Source organism: Palaemon carinicauda, chromosome 36, assembly GCF_036898095.1.
Source record: "Palaemon carinicauda isolate YSFRI2023 chromosome 36, ASM3689809v2, whole genome shotgun sequence".
NCBI lineage: Eukaryota > Metazoa > Arthropoda > Malacostraca > Decapoda > Palaemonidae > Palaemon > Palaemon carinicauda.
In genome coordinates this window covers 21908752-21927649 of record NC_090760.1, presented here as the reverse complement: position 1 = coordinate 21927649, position 18898 = coordinate 21908752, and the positions used below count along the sequence as shown (strand labels likewise).

At 45.7% G+C, this 18898-nt stretch overlaps 1 protein-coding gene across 1 annotated transcript in view; it reads right to left on the bottom strand.

Annotated features, from left to right (window-relative positions):
- LOC137628804 (CDK5 regulatory subunit-associated protein 3) overlaps positions 1-18898 on the bottom strand; it is a 178340-nt gene that overhangs the window by 145029 nt on the left and 14413 nt on the right. The window contains exon 2 of the mRNA XM_068360028.1: positions 16690-16864. Coding sequence (XP_068216129.1) covers positions 16690-16864 — 175 coding nt within the window. The remainder of the gene's footprint in view (positions 1-16689; positions 16865-18898) is intronic.

Genomic DNA, 18898 nt, shown 5'->3' with positions numbered 1-18898 from the left:
TTTGCCTGGAATGAAGCGTGCCGATAGTGGTATCAAGCGGATTTCGCCTTATCTCAGTATCTCTACTGCTAGATGGGATAGTTGCTCCGAAACAGTACCTCCTTGTTTATTGATGTAGGCCACTACTGTAGTGTTGTCGCTCATCACCACCACAGAGTGACTTACCAAGAACTGGTGGAACTGTTGAAGGGCCAGAAAGATGGCCTTCATCTCTAGGAGATTTATGTGGAGGTACTTTTCTGACTCTGACCAGCGGCCTGAGGTCGTGTGGTGCAGCACGTGGGCCCCCCACCCTATTTTTGAAGCGTCTGAGAACAGCATCAAGTCTGAGGGGAGGACGAGAAGATCCACTCCCTTTCGTAGATTCTCGTCTGTCACCCACCACTGGAGGTCTGTCAGTTCCGCAGGTCCCATGGGGATCTGGATGTCTGGGGAGTCGTGTGCTTGATTCCACCGGGACTTGAGTTGCCAGTGGAGCGATCTCATCCTTAGGTGACCATTGGGAACTAGACGGGCCAGTGATGAAAGGTGACCGAGGAGACGTAGCAACGATTGGGCTGGAAGTTCTTCTCGTCTGAGGAAAGGTCTTGCGACCTTTCTCAGCCTTGCTATCCTGTCATCTAATGGGAAGGCTTTGTAGAGAATGGTGTCTACAATCATGCCTAAGTATACCAGTCTTTGAGTGGGAAGCAGAGAGGACTTCTCGAGATTTATCATGATCCCCATATCCTGGCAAAGTCTCAGAAGTTTGTCTCAGTGTTGAAGAAGGGTTGACACTGAGTCTGCTAGGATTAGCCAGTTGTCCAGATAACGGAGGAGACGGATGCCAATCCTGTGTGCCCATGATGACACTAGGGTAAACACTCTGGTGAAGACTTGTGGTGCTGTGGAAAGACCGAAGCACAGCACCTTGAACTTGTATATTCTGTTGTCTAGGCTGAATCTTAAGTACTTCCTTGAAGACGGATGGACTGGGATCTGGAAGTACGCGTCCTTTAGGTCCGGTGTGTACATGAAGTCTTGCGGTCTTACTGCTAGTCTGACCGTGTCTGCTGTCTCCATGCTGAACGGAGTTTGTTTGACAAACTTGTTTAGAGCTGAGAGGTCGATGACTGGTCTCCACCCTCCAGACGCCATCTTTACAAGAAAGAGTCGACTGAAGAAGCCTGCGGATCTGTCAAGGACCTCTCGGAGAGCGGCCTTCTTCAACAGGGTCTGGACTTCTGCCCGAAGGGCTTGCCCCCTTGCCGATTCCATGGCAAGGGAGTTCAATGACACTAGATTCCTGGTCAGGGTAGGTAGAGATGTTATGAACGGGACGCGATATCCTAGACTGATCACGGAGATTGTCCAGGAATCGGCCACGAGTTGCTTCCACCAGTTTGCGCAACTTTGTAGGCATCCCCCCACTGGTGGAAATGCAGGGGGAGTGCTTATCCTAGCGTTTGCGGCCTCGGCTGCTCCCTCTAGGATTTTTACCTACCCTGGAGGACTTTTTGCCTTTCGTCTTTGACAAGAAAGGGGTTAGACACCGTTATCTTCACTGCAGTTTTTGTCGTCGTTGTGGTCTTGGTTGGATGGGACTGCTGTGGTGCTGGAGGTTTATAGAGCTTAGATGTTAAAGCCCTATGGAGGAGGGAGTCTTGATGAGACTTCCTCCACCTCTCAGCAGCATATTCCACATCCTTAGGCTCGAACAGAAGAGACCCCTCTACGGAGGAATGTCTGAGCCTATTGATCTCGACGCTAAGGACCTTCTGGTGGAATCTGTAAGCTACTGCATCCCGACATTTCAAGATGGTATTTGCCCACAAGTTCAAGACTTGGTGGGCAAGAAACTCAATCGTGCGACTACCTGAGAGAAGGAAGGTTTCCATAGCTTTCCTGGTACGTTCCTTGGAGAAATCCTCAGATCGTATCAGGATACCTAAGGTCCCCAACCAGATATCAAGCCACGAAGTAGCTTACATAGCATACTTTGTGACCTTCTCCTGGTTGAGGATCTCGGTTGCCGAGAACGAGACCTGCCGGTTGGAGATTCTCTCAAGAGGGACTCCCCTGGTTAGCTCTTCCAGCGTGTGGTGAAGAGGAAGAGCTGAACTAGGCTCCTTCAGGATCTCGAAGTACCTCCTCTGCTGTACGCGAGGAGGAGGGAGGAGCTTGTTCGTGGTACCGGAACGGTTGGAGGAGGACATCTCAGAGAGCTGCTGGACAAGATTGTCCCTGGTACTCTTCACCCCTTGAGACCAGGGCAGGGCTGCACTGGTCTTAAGAGGGTTTTTGAGTACTAAAGACACGGTCTAGGACCGTGTCTTTGCCCTCTCGAGGGAGGATCTCTGGGTCAGAAAACCATTGAGAACCCTCATTAGAGTCAGAACCTGCCAAAATACATGTTCTGACTCCTACTGGTCTCCTCCTGTTGTAGGACTTACAGCGAAGTCTCCTTTTATCCCCAAAGGCTCTTCTTGGGGAGAGTTGCGGATATTCCCTGAGTGGCTGGCTGGCTCCATCCTAGCCCTAGTGGAGAATTTTGGCATGGTTTTGGAGTCTTTAGATTCCTTCCGGGGAAGGAGGTAAGACTCAAGCATCGATGAGTGTGGCATGTCCCTTCTACTCTCAGACAGTGAGGAACTCTCGACATGAAGAGAGATTTCCTCCATTGGTGAGATGGGGGAAAGTCTCTCTTCGCGTGGTTCCCTAGGTGACGGGAGATCTTCGTCCGAAAGGGATGGAGAGTTAGTCTGAGGAATAGGAGGAACTTGCCTCGATGGTTTGAGTGGAATCAGTTTCGCCCTCGGGGAAGTGACCGCATCCAGAACTTCTCTTTTCCTCTTCAAAGGGGTAGAGGAAGCCATGGTTCCATGCCCTAGATCCGACAGGACAGGCTTGAAAGCCTGGGTTGCGGCTCTGATCAAGGCATTGAAACAGGGCTGCTGGCTGACAGACACACTGTCAGACAGACCCCCTGAAGGGAAAGGGACCGAAGGTTCCCTGGGAGGAGTTACTGGAATAGGTGGGTTTGCCTTAGAATATAGTTTAGGGATCCTGAACCCCTCTGCATGTTTCCCTTCTCCCACAATGCACGGTGGTAGGCGCTTGCTGGGATGGGAATGAGGCGATGGCGACCTTGCCGGATGGCGTTCCTGTTGGTGCACATGCTCGCGCGCCGGCACGCAGGAGAATCGTGATGAATGCGCGGGCGCGCAGGAGAGTTCTGGCGCGCGTCCGTAGGCGAAAGAGCGCGGGCGCAGGAGATTGATTGATTGATTTAAAGTTTTCAGGCATCCTGACATCTGAGGTCATTGACGCCGGTAACATTTAATTTATGTATACAAAAATAAAAGATAAAATAAAATAAAAAATAAAAGAGTATTCAATTAAAATCATAAAAGTTGAATGTAATAAAAGTTAAATATTTTTCAGAAGACCTGCTTCTGAAATAAATCTAAAAATGCCACTTGCATGGTAGGACACATCATTTCCAAGAATCTTGGCAAGGATGAACCTGCCACCCTCACCTCGAGCCTCAAACAAATATCTATTCCGCAAGTTGTTATAATTTGGGCATTCGGTCAGCAAATGCCTTACTGTTAGAGGTACTAAGCAGTCATCACAATACGGTTGGTGTTGGCCCTTCAGCAGAAACTCGTGTGTCAACCGAGTGTGACCAATACGGAGACGACAAAGAGACGTCTCCCATTTTCGGGGCATCATATTATACCTCCAAGGAGATATGTCATTTGTTATCTCTCGCATTTTATTGCCATCTTGACTATCCCATTGCTGTTGCCATTTATTGCAAACCAAGTTCTTGATGACAGGTAAGAAATCATTACAGGCAATGGGATACCTTCTTGGCAGCAACTCGGATGCAGCCTCCTTAGCCAGTGAATCTGCCTTCTCATTCCCAGACACACCTACATGTGCTGGAACCCAACAAAATTGAACTGTTATACCTCTCCGTCCAATAATGAGAAGCCATTCTAAAATCTTTAAAACTAGAGGGTTATTAGAATTAAAAACTTCCATAGCTTGAAGGACACTCCTTGCATCACTAAAAATTGTAAAATTACCCTCCTTCTCCAATGCTATTTTCTCAATAGCGGTTAATATGCCATACAGTTCGGCAGTAAATATGGAAGCGGTCAGAGGAAGTGCACCTCTACAATTAAAACCATTACTATGTACTCCAAATCCAACGCCAGCATCAGATTTGGAGCCATCAGTATAGATAAAAGTTGATCCTCTATGTTCTTTAACATGTTCATTAAAAAGAGACCTGGCTTCTAGGTCTGACATATTCTTCTTATCTCCAATAAAATATTTACAAAAAGATATCTCTGGTAACTTCCATGGAGGCGTTGATGATACCTTGAATGGAAGTACCTTATTTCTAATTATATCCAGACTATTTAATAATCGTTTCACCCGAAAGCCATAGGGTTGAGGAGATTTTGGGTGCAACTCAAAGTATGATGCGTGTCTTACAAGGCTTGCAGTCTGAAAGGCTAGAGAGTTAGGGAGTCTTTGCAATCTAAACCAATACCGAAGAATGGAAGACATTCGGTAAAGGTCTAGAGGTAACTCTCCAGCATCAACAAGGAGACTTGGGATAGGCGAGGTTTTAAAAGCTCCAGTAGACAATCTAATACCTGCATGATGTATCGAGTCTAATATTTTTAACCGGCTTGAGGTGGCTGAAGAATATACCTCACAACCATAACTAATTTTGGAAAAAATCAAGGCCTTGTATAATTTTAAAATAGTACTGCGGTCTGCCCCCCATGATGTATGGGATAATACTTTTAAGATATTCAGAGCTTCAACACATTTAGCTTTTAATGCTTTTAAGTGAGAAACCCATGTAAGCCTACAATCAAATATCAAACCTAAAAATTTAGCTTCTCTTGCACATGGTATCCGTTGACTTTTAATGTATATATCCGGGTCTGGATGTACTCCCCGGATACGACAAAAATGGACAATGGTAGTTTTACTTGTCGAGAACTTAAATCCATTCATGTCAGCCCACTGGATAATTTTATCAATAGAGAGTTGGATTTTTCTCTCAACCATTGCCATTTTAGTGCCAGCAAATGATATTGAGAGATCATCCACAAATAATGTTGAGAGAACATCCTGGGGAATGGCTGAGGATATCCCATTAATTGCTAGTGCAAAAAGGGTTACACTCAGCACACTACCCTGAGGAACTCCTTCTTCCTGGCACTTACTCTCTGATAGAGTTTCCCCCACTCTCACTTGAAAAACTCTACGTGAAAGAAATGCCTGAATAAATAGTGGCAGCTCTCCTCTCAATCCCAATTCATGAATGGTTTTAAGAATACCATATCTCCATGTGGTATCATATGCCTTTTCAAGGTCAAAAAATACTGTAACATGGTGCTGTTTGGAAGCAAAGGCTTCACAAATAGAAGACTCTAGTCGTATCAACACATCAGTCGTTGAGTGCATTTTTCGGAATCCACATTGAATCGGTGATAAAATACCTTTCTTTTCAAGGTACCACACCAGCCTTGCATTGACCATCTTCTCCATGATTTTACATAAACAAGATGTCAATGCAATTGGACGATAGTTTGCTGCTAAAAACTTGTCTTTACCGGGTTTTAAAAAGGCTAAAATAATGGCTAGTTCCCAAACACTTGGGTAACTATGATCATGCCATATTCTATTAATAATACTTAAAATAAATAGCTTTGTATTAAAATGTACATGTTTAATCATTGCATATGGAATTCCATCGGGTCCAGGGGCTGTATCATTGCAATGAGCAAGTGCGGAATCAAATTCTCTTTCAGTGAAAGGAGAATTATACGACTCTTCCCTTCTTGTTGCAAAATTTAAAATTTTCTTTTCTTCAGTGCTCCTATACTGGTGACCAGGGGCTCCTTCACACTTGCTGGATACATTTGAAAAATGATTAGCCAGGGCATTGCTAACATCATTTGCTTCGGTTACATACTGGCCATTCACCCTCAACACTGGTGGTGGGTTGGGGGTGAATTTGCCAGCTATCTTTTTTACTTTCCTCCACACAGCAGATGGTGGTGTCCTACTGTTAATGGAGGAAACAAAAGACATCCATGACTGGCGCCTTGCTTCTTTCATGGCACGACGGAACTGTGCTCTACATTTCTTGTACATAATTAAATTCTCATCAGTTCTGCGTCTACGCAATCGTGTTAGAGATCTTCTTGTGGCTCTGTGGAGGGCAGTTAGTTCTGAAGACCACCACGGGACGGGTCGTCGTTTGAATAACCCTGTTGTTTTGGGAATTGAATTGACTCCAGCTGTATGGAGAGTTCCATTCAGTAAGTCTATGGCATCATCGATATTTTCAACTTGTCCTGCATCCCCCTCAATTTCGCTTAGTTCACGAAATTTATCCCAGTCCGCCTTGTCAAGATTCCATCGTGGCGATCCCTGTAAAGGTGGACCATTGTTTGTGTTTATAATGATTGGTGCGTGATCACTAGTATGCCAATCATCTAATGTTCTCCAATCAAAGTCGAGAAGGCAATTAGAGCTTACGATTGATAGGTCAATACATGACAAGGTACCTGTCTGGACATGAAAGTGTGTGGGCTCTCCTGTATTAAGGAGTCCCACATCTTCATTTTCCACAATTGATGTTATGATATTTCCCCTCGTGTTTGCTAAAACATCACCCCACAAAGGGTGTCTACCATTCAAATCTCCAAGTAAAAGGAAAGGTTGAGGGAGTTGTTGAATAACCTCCACTAAGTTGTCATACAAAATGTTATCATTTGGAGGCAAGTACAGAGAACAAATTGTATATTTTCGCCCTATGTCGATCTGTACAACCACTGCCTGCAGAGGTGTACGAATAGACAGAGAAACTTGGGGAACATCTCGACGAACGTATATGAGACTTCCGCCATGGCTCCCCACTTGGTGATCATATGGTGTCCTATAACTAATGTATTCGCGAGGGCAAGGGGTATTATGATCAAGTTTGCTCTCCTGTAGACAAATAATTATGGGGGAATACTCATGAATAAGGAGCTTAAGTTCTTCATATTTGGCCCTTAAACCCTGACAATTCCATTGCAAAATGGAGGAAAAAACTATGGTTTATAATTTGGTAGACCCCTTGGATGGAGTCTTCCCATTAGCAGTGTTTGATCTAACACTATTTTTTGGTGGTTTTATTAAAGAGGGTCTTGATAGATTGGGTTTAGAATTTATGATTTTCTTTTTGTCTTTTTGATCTGATTGTTGAGGAGGTTGGTGGACCTCCACTTGAATTTCCGATTTATTTAAATTGACTTCCAGATCAGAAATATCAACTGACAAATCATCATACTTATTTGACGTCGTAATTTTGATATTTCTTATGGAGGGGGGCGAGAGAGATGGAGGTCTCTCTCTTTTCCGATTAGTAGGTTTTGAGCTACCAGGTTTTTGCACCTTCCCCAATACAGGTGCACCTGGTAACTTGGTGTCAGGTGGCATCTCCATCAAATCAGGCAAGGACATGGCCTGGGAGAGGTTAGTACTATTGCTGGTAATGGGGGACGAAGGCTGTACAGAAATGGGCAATGACCCATTTTTAATACGCTGTGGCAAAGCCTCAGAAGGCGATATGATTACCTTGTCATGCAGTACTTTATTATCAGAGGTTGTATTTCTTTTCTTAGGATTACTGGCAGTGCTAGGTGGGGTTGCTGTCTCCTGTGGTAAATTTACCTTTGATTTTAAGGCCTTTGCATAGCTGGTTGATTTATTCAACAATCTTTTTGCATGTCCCACACTTATGTGTTCTAAACTTGATTTGTTTAGGGCAGCTTCCTCCAACTTATACAGTTCGCATCTCCTATCAGTTGATTTATGATTCAAATTGCAATTTGAACACCTGGCCTCAAGTGTACATTCTCCATGATAAGTTTTGGAGCAAATACCACACAATTTTCCATTTTTACAAACTTTGGATGGGTGTCCAAATTTAAAACAATTAAAACATTGCAGGGGCTTTTGTTTGAAAGGCCGAACTTTAATCCTTTCATTTTCAATAAAAATATGGAAAGGTACATCAGCATCCTGGAAAGTGAGTATAATCATTGAAGTTCCAGGAATCTTATGCACTTTCCATACATTTAATGGACACATAGAAAGTATCTCCTCCTCTGTAAATTCGTATAGGTCCTTATTAAAGACCACTCCCCTTCCATAACTAAAATTAAGATGAGGTTTCATTTCCAATGTAATTTCATCACTGCCTGTCTGTAAGTTAGACAGTATTGCAGACTGAGTCGAAGATTTGGCATGGATGAGATAACTGTTCTTCCCAAAACGAGATATATCTCCAGGTGCTATGGTTCCTACTTTTTTTTGGATAAACTTACATATCTTAAAATAATTCCCTATTATCCCTTTAGGTTCAGCTAAGAGCCACATTGGTGGTTTGGGTTTTCTCTGTGAAGGCATGGGTACATTTCTATCTTTTTCAAACCAATCAGCAGGTTTGTACACATCCAATTCCTTTGGGACCTTATCACAAAGAGCTCCCATGATGTTCAATTCGTTAATTTTCATACTACTAATATTACTTATGGCATTAAACGCCTCATCGTGACTTTCAAAAGATATCCAAGAGTCCCATTTTTCTTCTCCAAGTCTCATCCTTATTTCCTTTATCAATCCATAGCACTCAAATGCTCTATATATATCATCATAATTTGTCTCTAATGGGATTTGGGAAACATGAAGGAATCGTAGTTTCCCTGTGTTACCCAAATTGTTAGATTTTTTAACATCAGTAGAGTGGTCCTTTTTAGTTCGAAGGTCGTCAACAGAGTTTTCCTTAATTACAGTAGCAGAAGTCGTCAACAGTGCCGGGGGGGAGTCAGCATATCCAGGGGATGGGGAGTCAGTATTTGAAGGGTCCATATTTAAGGATGGGATTTTCAGGTTTTTTGTTGTTTTGTTGGGGTACCTGCTTGAGAATTATAAGAAAGTATCATACGTTGGAAAGGAAATTTGCATTCTCCACTATCGGCACAATGAGAGTATATTTCCCCGATGGTCCACTCCATACCCTACCCGAAGGATAGCATCAAAACAGATATAGAGGCACAGGTGTAAGCTAAACCCGCCTGTTAGGACTGAGACCAAAGTAATATGGAATCATCCTCCCCATATCTGTAATGATGGGCTTCCGGCCAAAAGCCAAGAGTCCCACCTCAAGGATTGGATCCCCCTGGATTCCGATGACCCAACCCTTGAGAGTAGTTCCGCCAAAAAGGTCCAAACCATCTTTGGGATGGCTGAGATCATCCAATACTCTCATATATAGCTTTGAATGCGAATACCTCCCAACCGTGATCCCTTCTCCCATTCATCTAAGCAGGCAGTAATAACGAATGTGGAAATATCCACGCCATTTAAATAAAATAGAAAAAAAAATAGATAAATAAATAAATGAACAAATACAATAAATAAATATATATATATATATATGCATACATCTATATATATATATATAACTAAGAAAAATAATAATCATAGAGATAGGACAGCAAGATGAAAGAAAGTTGATAAAATTAAGAGAAGGTCGAAGTAATATTAAGCAGAAGAAAAAGATGAAAGAGAGAAATTTAGATTCGAACTGGGGGAGCAATTTCCCGAAGTTCGAGAGCCCTCTTGCCCGTCACCAAGATTCAGCACGGGAATGAAATGCCGTGCTGAAGCTCAATGACTTCATCAAGGCATTCTCTCATTAAGAGGGGGGCGCAGGAGAATCATGATGGGCGCGCAAGAGAGTGTTGGCACGCATCAGCAGGAGAGAGAGGGTGCGCGCGCATCTCTGTGTGTGTGTGCGCAGGAGAAAGATGGCGCGCAGTTGAGCACAAAACTGGTAAGCGCTGGCGCGCAGGTGAGGGTAACAAGGTTGTTACCTCACCTATGAACTTGCGCGCAGGAGAGTGATGACGAGCAGAATTTTGCTGGCGCGTTGGTTGGCGCCCAATATGGGGCACAGGCACATGTTGGCACGCGGGAGAGCGCTGTTGCGCAGGAGAACGTTGGCGCACAGGTAACTGGCGTGTAGGAGAAATTTGGCGCGCAGGTAACTGGCGTGTAGGAGAAATTTGGCGCGCAGGTGGGCGCTGGCATGAAGGAGATCGTGGGCGCAGGAGAGCGCTGGCGCTCAGGAGAGTGCACGTGCATTGTGGTGTGCTGGCGCGTAGGCGACCCTGAGCGTGTTTGCACAGGGTGCGCATGTGATAGTGGGCGCGTGTGCGCATGGCGCGCAGGAGAGAGCTGAGGATCTAGATGACATGTTGGCGCGCAAGCGCGTGAGGTTGCTGCCCTTAGTAAGGGCGAGCAAGATGGGTGGTGCGCCGAAGCGTTAGTGACTGACAAGCTGCTGGTGAGCGATGGTCAGGGCGCGTGGTGCACAGGGAGAGAGTGATGGCGCACAATAGCGCACTTTGGTGGAGCTTTATTAGGCTCATACACGAACGGCGATGGATGGTCGACGTGTCCTTTAAAAGCACGACCATCCACCGAAGGAGATCGCGAACGATCTGCAGAGAGGTCCAGGACTGAAGTCACAAGACTGGTTGCAGGAGCAGTGATGGATGATCGGTCTACAGGCTCCTCTGCGGGGGACTGCATTGAAGACATTGAACCAAAGAGGTGCCTCCTCACCGCAGGTGAAGGAAGGCCTCTAAGGCAAAGAGGAAGGAGAGCCTTCCGACAGATGCGCCCTCTGGGGGCCGTTGGATCAGCAAGCTGACCGTCAGCAGGCCTCCGAAGAGGAGTCTCTGTAAGTGAACTCCCCCGAGGGAGAGAAACACTAGCAGGAGAGACCGATGATGAACTTAAGTTTCCCCCTCGGAGGATGGTCAGGAACGGGGGAAACTAAGTCGGCAGCTACCGTAGAGTTTGGAGTGGCAGAGGAGATGGGTGATGTTACATGAGACACCTCTGACACAACAACGTCGACAAGTGTCAGGGGATCTATCTCTGACGGTGACGACGATTGCTTGACGGAAGCACCCATAAGGATGAAATCAAGCAATACCTCCTTGGAGGGCGAACACGTGAGCCCCAAGGAGGACCAAATCTGAAATACGGAAGTTAGTGACAAGGCCTCCCCCAGGAGGACAGGTGGTGCTGCTTCGCTAGGGGAAGCAACCTCATCTCTCGAGACCCGGGGTTGGTCAGAAATAAATTGGTCTACGCTACAACACGACGGTCTCTCGAAAGAGACCGACCAAGTAGGAGCTTTGGAGGAGGTTTGGGCGACGGAAGAAGAGGCCTTGGTTTTTTCTCCCTTCGAAGCAACCTACGAAGGAGAAATATCCCGCTTGGATTTCTTCTTCCCCCGTCACGAAAACCTCTCCCACTGGGAGGAAGGCCACTCCCTACACTTGTTGACACTATCACACCGTTGACCTCTGCAAGAAGGACAAAGGGCGTGAGGATCAGTCTCGACCGCCGACATGAATGTTCAACCGGGGGCGGTCGGAGAGTCCAGGGCAGGTGCGCATGGTTGCAGAAGTCAACTTCACACAGTCTAAGAAAAAAGCAAAAAGCATTAATAGCTGCCAATTGTTGGCGAAGATGAAGAACAGCAACATCCGTTCACCATCCGAGCCGAAAGCAAAGTGAGTTCAATCACAGGTGTGTGAGGGAGAGCGGTAGCAAGCTACCCTCCCTACGCCCGCCAACTAGCGGTGTGGGTAGTTAACCCTTGTTAAAAATTAATGGCTCGTCATTTCAGCTACGCCAAAAGTAATACCCCTATTAAATAGCGTGGTTTGTATTCCAGTTACAGAACAAATACTGTAGAGGTTGTTGTTTGTAGGAACGTCTGTGAGTTTATATAGGAAAGACAAGATGTATCCCATTGCCTCCTCGCAGAAAGCAATGGGGACGTAGACAGTATAACAATTTATAACTTATACTAAGCTACACAAGGGGAGTGATAACTACCTGCAGAGGTTGAAGCCAGCTTGCAGAGGGACCCATGGTGCTGTACCTCAAGGGAGGGGAAGATGAAGAAAGGAAAGACAGACATTTTTCTCATTCATCCAAGTCTTACCCCGGGTAACTAATGCCCCCAACTAACTGCTACTTGTCAATCAAGGAGCTTAAAGTATCCTAAACCACTTGTTGAGTAGCCACCACAGGACCGATAGTAAATGTATCGAGTCTCCTGTGGGTCACAGCTTTAAGGTAATGGGCTGTAAAGGTGATTTGTCTTTTCTACACTCCTGCTTTGAGAACCTGCAACACAGAGAAGTTGCATTTAAACGTCAGGGAAGTGCTGATTCCGGTGAGGTCATGGGCTCTAGGTTGACGAGCCTGAGGAGGATCTGGAGCCAAGGCTCTTTCGATCGCTTGGCGAATCTAGGAGGGAGAAAACTGTGTTCTTGGATATCCTCCTCTTCACTCTCCCTGAGCTAACAAACAGAGATGTTAGTTTGGGCCGTGTTGCTGCAGCACGTTTAAGATAGTATCTCAAACTCCTCACTGGGCAAAGTAACAACTGATCTGGGTCGTTGGTTACAGAACGAAGACTCGCAAACTGAAAGGTCCCGAGTCTATGGTCCAGTACCCACGGATTTTGAGTCTTAGCAATAAACTAAGGGACGAAGCTGAGCGTCACTTCCCCCATCCCCATGAATGGGCGATGTCATACGAGAGGCCATGAAGTTCACCGACTCTCTATGCAGAGGCTAAAGCAAGCAGGAAAGCTGTCTTCAAAGTAAGATTTTGGTCAGCTGCATGGTGTAATCGTTTGCAGGGAGGTCATTTTAAGGATCTCAAGATGCAAACCATATTCCAAGGAGGAGGACTGAACTCTGAATGGGGGCTAAGTGATCTCATAACTCTGTATGAGTAAAGAAAGCTCCAACAAGGAGAAAATATCGACTCCTTTCAGCTTGAGGACAAGGCTTAAGGGTGAGCGATACCCTTTCACCGCCGATACTGAAAGGAACTTTTCCTCCCGGAAGTATACAAGAAACTCCGTTATTATTGGAATAGTGGCATCGAGGGGAGAGATATTCCTTCCACAACACCAATCACAGAATACTCTCCATTTTGCCAGGTAGAACAAGGCTGAGGACCTACGCAAGTGTCTGGACATTTGCTCCGCAACTTGTCGTGAAAAGCCATTCTGAGAGAGAAGACGCTGGATAGTCTCCACGTGTGAAGTCGAAGCGATTGCACGATCTTGCGGAAGATGTTCGCGTGTGGCTGTTTGAGGAGATCTTGTCATGGAGGAAGTTCTCTCAGTAGATCTATTAGAAGTTGCAGGAAGTCTGGAAACAACTCTGCATGATGCCATAGCTACAAGGGTCATCATTAGATCTTTGGACGCTCTGGTCTTGTTGAGCAGTCTTCTCATCAGACAAAACGGGGGAAAGGCATACACGTCTATGTTGTACCACCATTGTTGAAATACATCTTGCCATAGAGCCTGAGGATTCGGAACTGGAGAAAAACAGGTCTATAGTCAGGGAACCCCACAAGGTCAGGATTTTGTTGGCTATATGACGATTCAAAAACCATTCGCATCCTACTATCCGATTTACTCTGCTCAGATTGTCGGCAAGCACATTCCTCTTGCTGGGAATGAATCGAGCTGATAGAGCCACCGAATGTTCTTCAGAACATCTGAGGATCTTTACTGCAAGATGGCATAGAGGCTGCAAAAAGGTACCGCCCTGTTGGAACCACTACTGTGGTGTTGTCGCTCATCAACACCACAGAGTGACCTGCCAGCAACTGTTGGAACTGATGAAGAGCCAGGTAGGCTGCTCTTATCTCTAAAAGATTTATGTGCTGGTACCTTTCTGACTCTGACCGAAAGCCTGAGATCGTATGGTGCATGCAGTAGGTGAACCCCCATCCTTCTTTTGATGCATCTGTGAAGAGCATCAAATCCGGAGGGGGAACAAAAAGATTCTGGCCTTGTCAAAGATTTTTGCCTAACATCCACTAACTCAAATCTGTCACCTGATCCTGAGTAATGGGAACTCGGGTGTCTGGTAGGTCGGAGTGTTGGTTCCACAAGGACTTCAGCTGCCACTGCAGGGATCTTATCCTGAGGCGGCCGTTTGGAACAAGAAGGATGAGAGAGGTTAGGGGGCCAAACAGACTCAACCAACAAGAGGAGGGAAGAACTTCTTTTCTGAGGAAGGGTGCAGCCACTTCCTTCAGCCTGTGTACTCTTTCATCTGATGGGAAGACTTTCTCTAGGATGGTGTCTATGATCATTCCGAGGTATACCAGTCTCTGTGAGGTTGCAGTGATGACTTCTCATGATTTATGATAAAACTCGAGAAGCATGTCCTGGTGACAAATATAGGGGTCCCCTCCTAGCCTGCTAGGAGCAGCCAGTCGTCCAGATATCTGAGAAGACGGATGCCGTTCCTGTGAGCCGAAGATGACACTAGGGCGAACACCTTGGTAAATACCTGAGGAGCTGTCGCGAAACCGAAGCATAGAGCCTTGAACTCGTATGCTTTCCCTCGTGAATGAATCTTAAATACTTCCTTGAAGACGGATATATTGGGATCTGGATTGATTGATTGATTTGAGGTTTTCTGGCATCCTGACATCTAAGGTCATTGACGCCGATATCGTTTATTGTAAATAAAAAAAATATATTCAATTAAAACCATAAATGCAAATATGTCATTTAAATAATTAAATATTTTTCAGAAACCTGCTTCTGAAAAGTACCACTAGCATGGTAGGTCACATCATGTCCAAGAATCTTGGCAAGGATGAACCTGCCATCCTCACCTTGAGCCTCAAACAGATATCTATTTCTTTCAATACTTTAAGTCGGGCATTCGGTCAACAAATGCCTCACTGTCAAAGGTACTAAACAGTCGACACAACCTGGTTGATGTTGGCCAGCCAGCAAATACTCGTGTGTCAACCACACGACTGCCGACGTGGCGAGTGCCTACTCCTAGGAGAATGATGACGACCGCTTAAAGCGGGAACCTCCGTAGGCAATTTACGAGAGGTTGGATGGTGGACAGTAGGCACGCGGCCAGGCGAACGACGTTCCGACTCGACGCGTTGTTTCAGGGAATGGTAGTGAGAAGTAGAAACCCGACGCGTTGGCCAGCGACGCAATAGCCAGTGATGGTCAACAGATGCATGACAAACAGGGTTCTCGGGGCACGCAGGCAAAATACGCACTGGCGACTGATGAGCAGGCAAATGACGAGTCGGTGAACGACGAGCGGTAGGGAGTCGGGAAAGAGGAGAGTGAGCAGGAGATGGACGAGAAGGTCAGCAAGACGAAGGCTGACGAGCAGCTATACGATGGTCCGGCGAAAAGATGTGTCCTTCAGAAGGACGAACATCTGCGATCCTCAGACGGAGAGTACTGAACTGAAGTCCAAGGACTAGCAGCTGTGTCGACAGGAGAAAGACAGGAGAAAGTCCAGAGGCCGGCGAGGGTCGGAAACTAGGAGACGTCGGACGAGATGACTCATCCTCTGTGGAGGGTTGCGAGAACGAAGCTGACGAGCCAAAGAAGCGTCTCTTCACTGATGACGAAGGAGCACCTATAAGGCGAAGAGGAGGGCAAGCACAATGGGGACAATGATCACAGTGACGCCCCTAGGGGTGGAGGATCAGCAAGCTGACCGTCAGCAGCAGTCCTCCGAAGAGAAGTCTCTATGGGTGAACTCCCTCAGGAGGGAGAAACACTCACAGGAGAGACATCCCTAGGACTTTTCTGCCCTCTCAAAAGATGTTCAGTAAGGGTGGAAGCGCAGTCTTTGGCAACGGCGGAGGAGGCAGGAACGTGGGCAGGCAGGGCAGCAGACGAGACCTCCGATACCTCAACGTCGATGAGTGACAGAGGATCCCACTCTGACGTCGATGATCGCTGCAAACTAGCACCACGGCGAAGTAACCGCAGCAGGGCCTCCTTGGAGGGCAGACCCGGTAACACCAAGGATGGCCAAACCTGAAAAAGAGGAGAAAGTGACATGGACCCCCGAAGGGAGAGGCGAGGCCACTTCTCTTTAAGTAGCCTGCGCTACTGCTCGACGGTCCCCGGAGGAGGCTGAGCGAGCAGGAGCTTCGGAGGGAGGTCAGGAAGCAGAAGAAGAAGCCTTAGGTTTCTTCTGCTTTGAAGTAACCTTCGAAGAAAAAGAGTCCCGCTTAGACTTTTGATTGACCTCTGCAGGCAGGACAAAGGCTGTGAGGATCTGTATCCTCGGCTGACATAAGCGTACCGCAGGTGTGGCCCCTCAAGACAACGGCAAGTAAGCATGGCCGCCAGCAGAAGTCAACACACACGTAAACACTGAAAAGAAAAAGCATAAACAGAATTAAATGGCAGTCCAAAAATTGCAAGGATGAAGAGCAGCAATGACCGTTCACCATCCGAGCAAAAAGCAAAGCGAGCTCAGTCACAGGTGTGTGAGTGAAGAGGGTAGCTAGCTACCCACCCCTCCCGGCTAGCTAGCGGGATGGGTAGTTAACCCTCGATAAATTTCAATGGCTTGTCTTTTCAGCTTCACCCATAGTAATACCCCTAATAAATAGTGTAGGTTTGCATTCCAGATACAGAACAACTGTTCCTTCCAGAGGAGGTAGATCAATGAACTTGAAGATGATGCAATGAAATAATAAAATTCTTTAAGCTATTTTACTTACATGTACCAGACAACAGGCGTGTCACTTCTGGGTGTTCAGGCATATCTTGAATTGCATTATTTATTTTCTCACGAATCGCTTGAACAAAATCTGGCCAATTCTTTTGCACGTGTCGTCTGGAAACCAGCCAATCAACTAGTTTTGTAGCATGTATGTCAATTGGTATATCTTGTTCCTGCAAAATAAGAAAAAAAAGAAATTTTTCTATCTAAATACTGTATGACAAATTTGGAAGTAATTTGTAATTTTCCTAATCATACAAACTTGAGCTCTTTACTATGGGATATGACAAATTTGGGAGTAATTTGTATCTTTCCTAACATACAAACCTGGAGCTATTTATTAGGCATACACTTTCGGCCACTAAAAGATGAGCCATGATAATTTTAGCGAGGGATAACCATCCCAACAGCTAATTAGTGAGGGGGGGGGGGGGGGGAGTAGCAGGCTACCCCACTCACTCACATACCTGAGCTGAGCAACCACTTTGCTTTCTGGCAAGACTTCTTAGGGGGCAGGGATGGCAGGCCAATTTGTATAAATAGCTCCAGGTTTGTATATTAGGAAAAATACAAATTACTTAAAGTTTGTCATTTGTTCCGACACACAAATTCTCTGCTATTTATTAGGGGGGACTCACCCATTAGGAAGGGTGGACGTCCCAGCCAGTTCTGGCTTTTTGGCTTTGCCCGGGGGCTTGTTATTTGAGTGTATAAGCACCCAAGAAATAAAGAGCCCCTGCACCTCGCTAGAACCTTGCTACGCAAGGACTGCGGCCTACGCAAGCTGTGTATGAAGGTATGAAGAAGTGTGACTCATCCTAGGAAGTTGTTCTGAAGTTCTTTAGATGGAAATTTGTAGACTAGGACTTTCCCAATACCACCTCGTTAGGGTATGGGGACGTAACAGTATTAACTTAATACTAGGAACACAAGGGAGCATGGTTTACCTGCAGTGGTTTGAGGTCAGCTATGCAGAGAACCCAGGATGCTGCCTTCCCCAAGAGAGGGGATGATGAAGAAGAGAATAAGGGCCAGTCAAAGCTTTTCATTCATGCAGACTAAAACTGGGTAACAATGCCCTCAACCTCCTGCTACTTGTCCAATAAGGAGCTTGAGGTTTTAAACCAGCTGTTGTGCAGTCACCACAGGGCCGATAGAGAACGTATCGAGCCTCCTGTAGGTCACGTCTTGCAGGTAGTGGGCTGTGAACGTTGTTTGAAGCTTCCACAACCCCGCTTGCAGAACCTGTTTCACAGAAAAATTTCTTTTGAAGGCCAGGGACATAACTATGCCCCTGACATCATGTGCTCTAGGGCGACGTGACGGAGGAGGATCTGGATTCAAGGCCAGATCAATGACCCTACGAATCCATGCATAGATGGTGTTCTTGGTAACCCTCCTCTTAGTCCTTCCTGTGCTGACGAATAGTGCTGGTACATGAGGACGGACTGCAGCTGTTCTTTTGAGGTATAGCCTCAAACTCCTTACTGGGCATAGTAAGAGATGGTCTGGGTCATCTGTTACAGAGCGGAGACTAGAAATCCGGAAGGAGTCGAACCGAGAATCTGCTGCTCCAGGATTCTGAGTCTTAGCAATAAACTCAGGGATGAAGCTGAACATTACCTCTCCCCATCCCCTTGAATGGGCGATGTCATACGAGAGACCATGAAGTTCGCTGACTCGCTTGGCCGAAGCCAAAGCTAGTAGGAACACCGTCTTCCAGGTAAGGTGGCGATCTGATGCCTGGCGTAATGGTTCATAGGGAGGTCTCTTAACCTGTTAACCGTCCCTCTCCCTGACCGTTTTCGCTTTGTGAGCGTCACCCCCTATCCAGCGGATTGGCGCTTAAGCTTAGACCGTGCGGTCCCATCTTCTTGATGCATTTTTTTTTTATTATTCATTTCTTATGAACTTGTTTACTTTATTTTTATTATTTTTTTGTATTTCTTTTCTTATTTTTTTTTTTGTAAATATACTCATTTAGTTATTGTTGAAATAATGAAGAAATTAGGTAAAAAAAAAATGCATGATTTCTTATATTTTTGTATTATTCATTTCTTATGAACTTGTTTACTTTTCTTTTATGATTTTTTGTATTTATTTTCTTATTTTTTTTGGCATAAATATACATATTCAGTCATTGTTGAAATAATGAACAAATTATGTAGAAAATATCTGAGGAAATAAAGAAAATTGCAAATAAACAT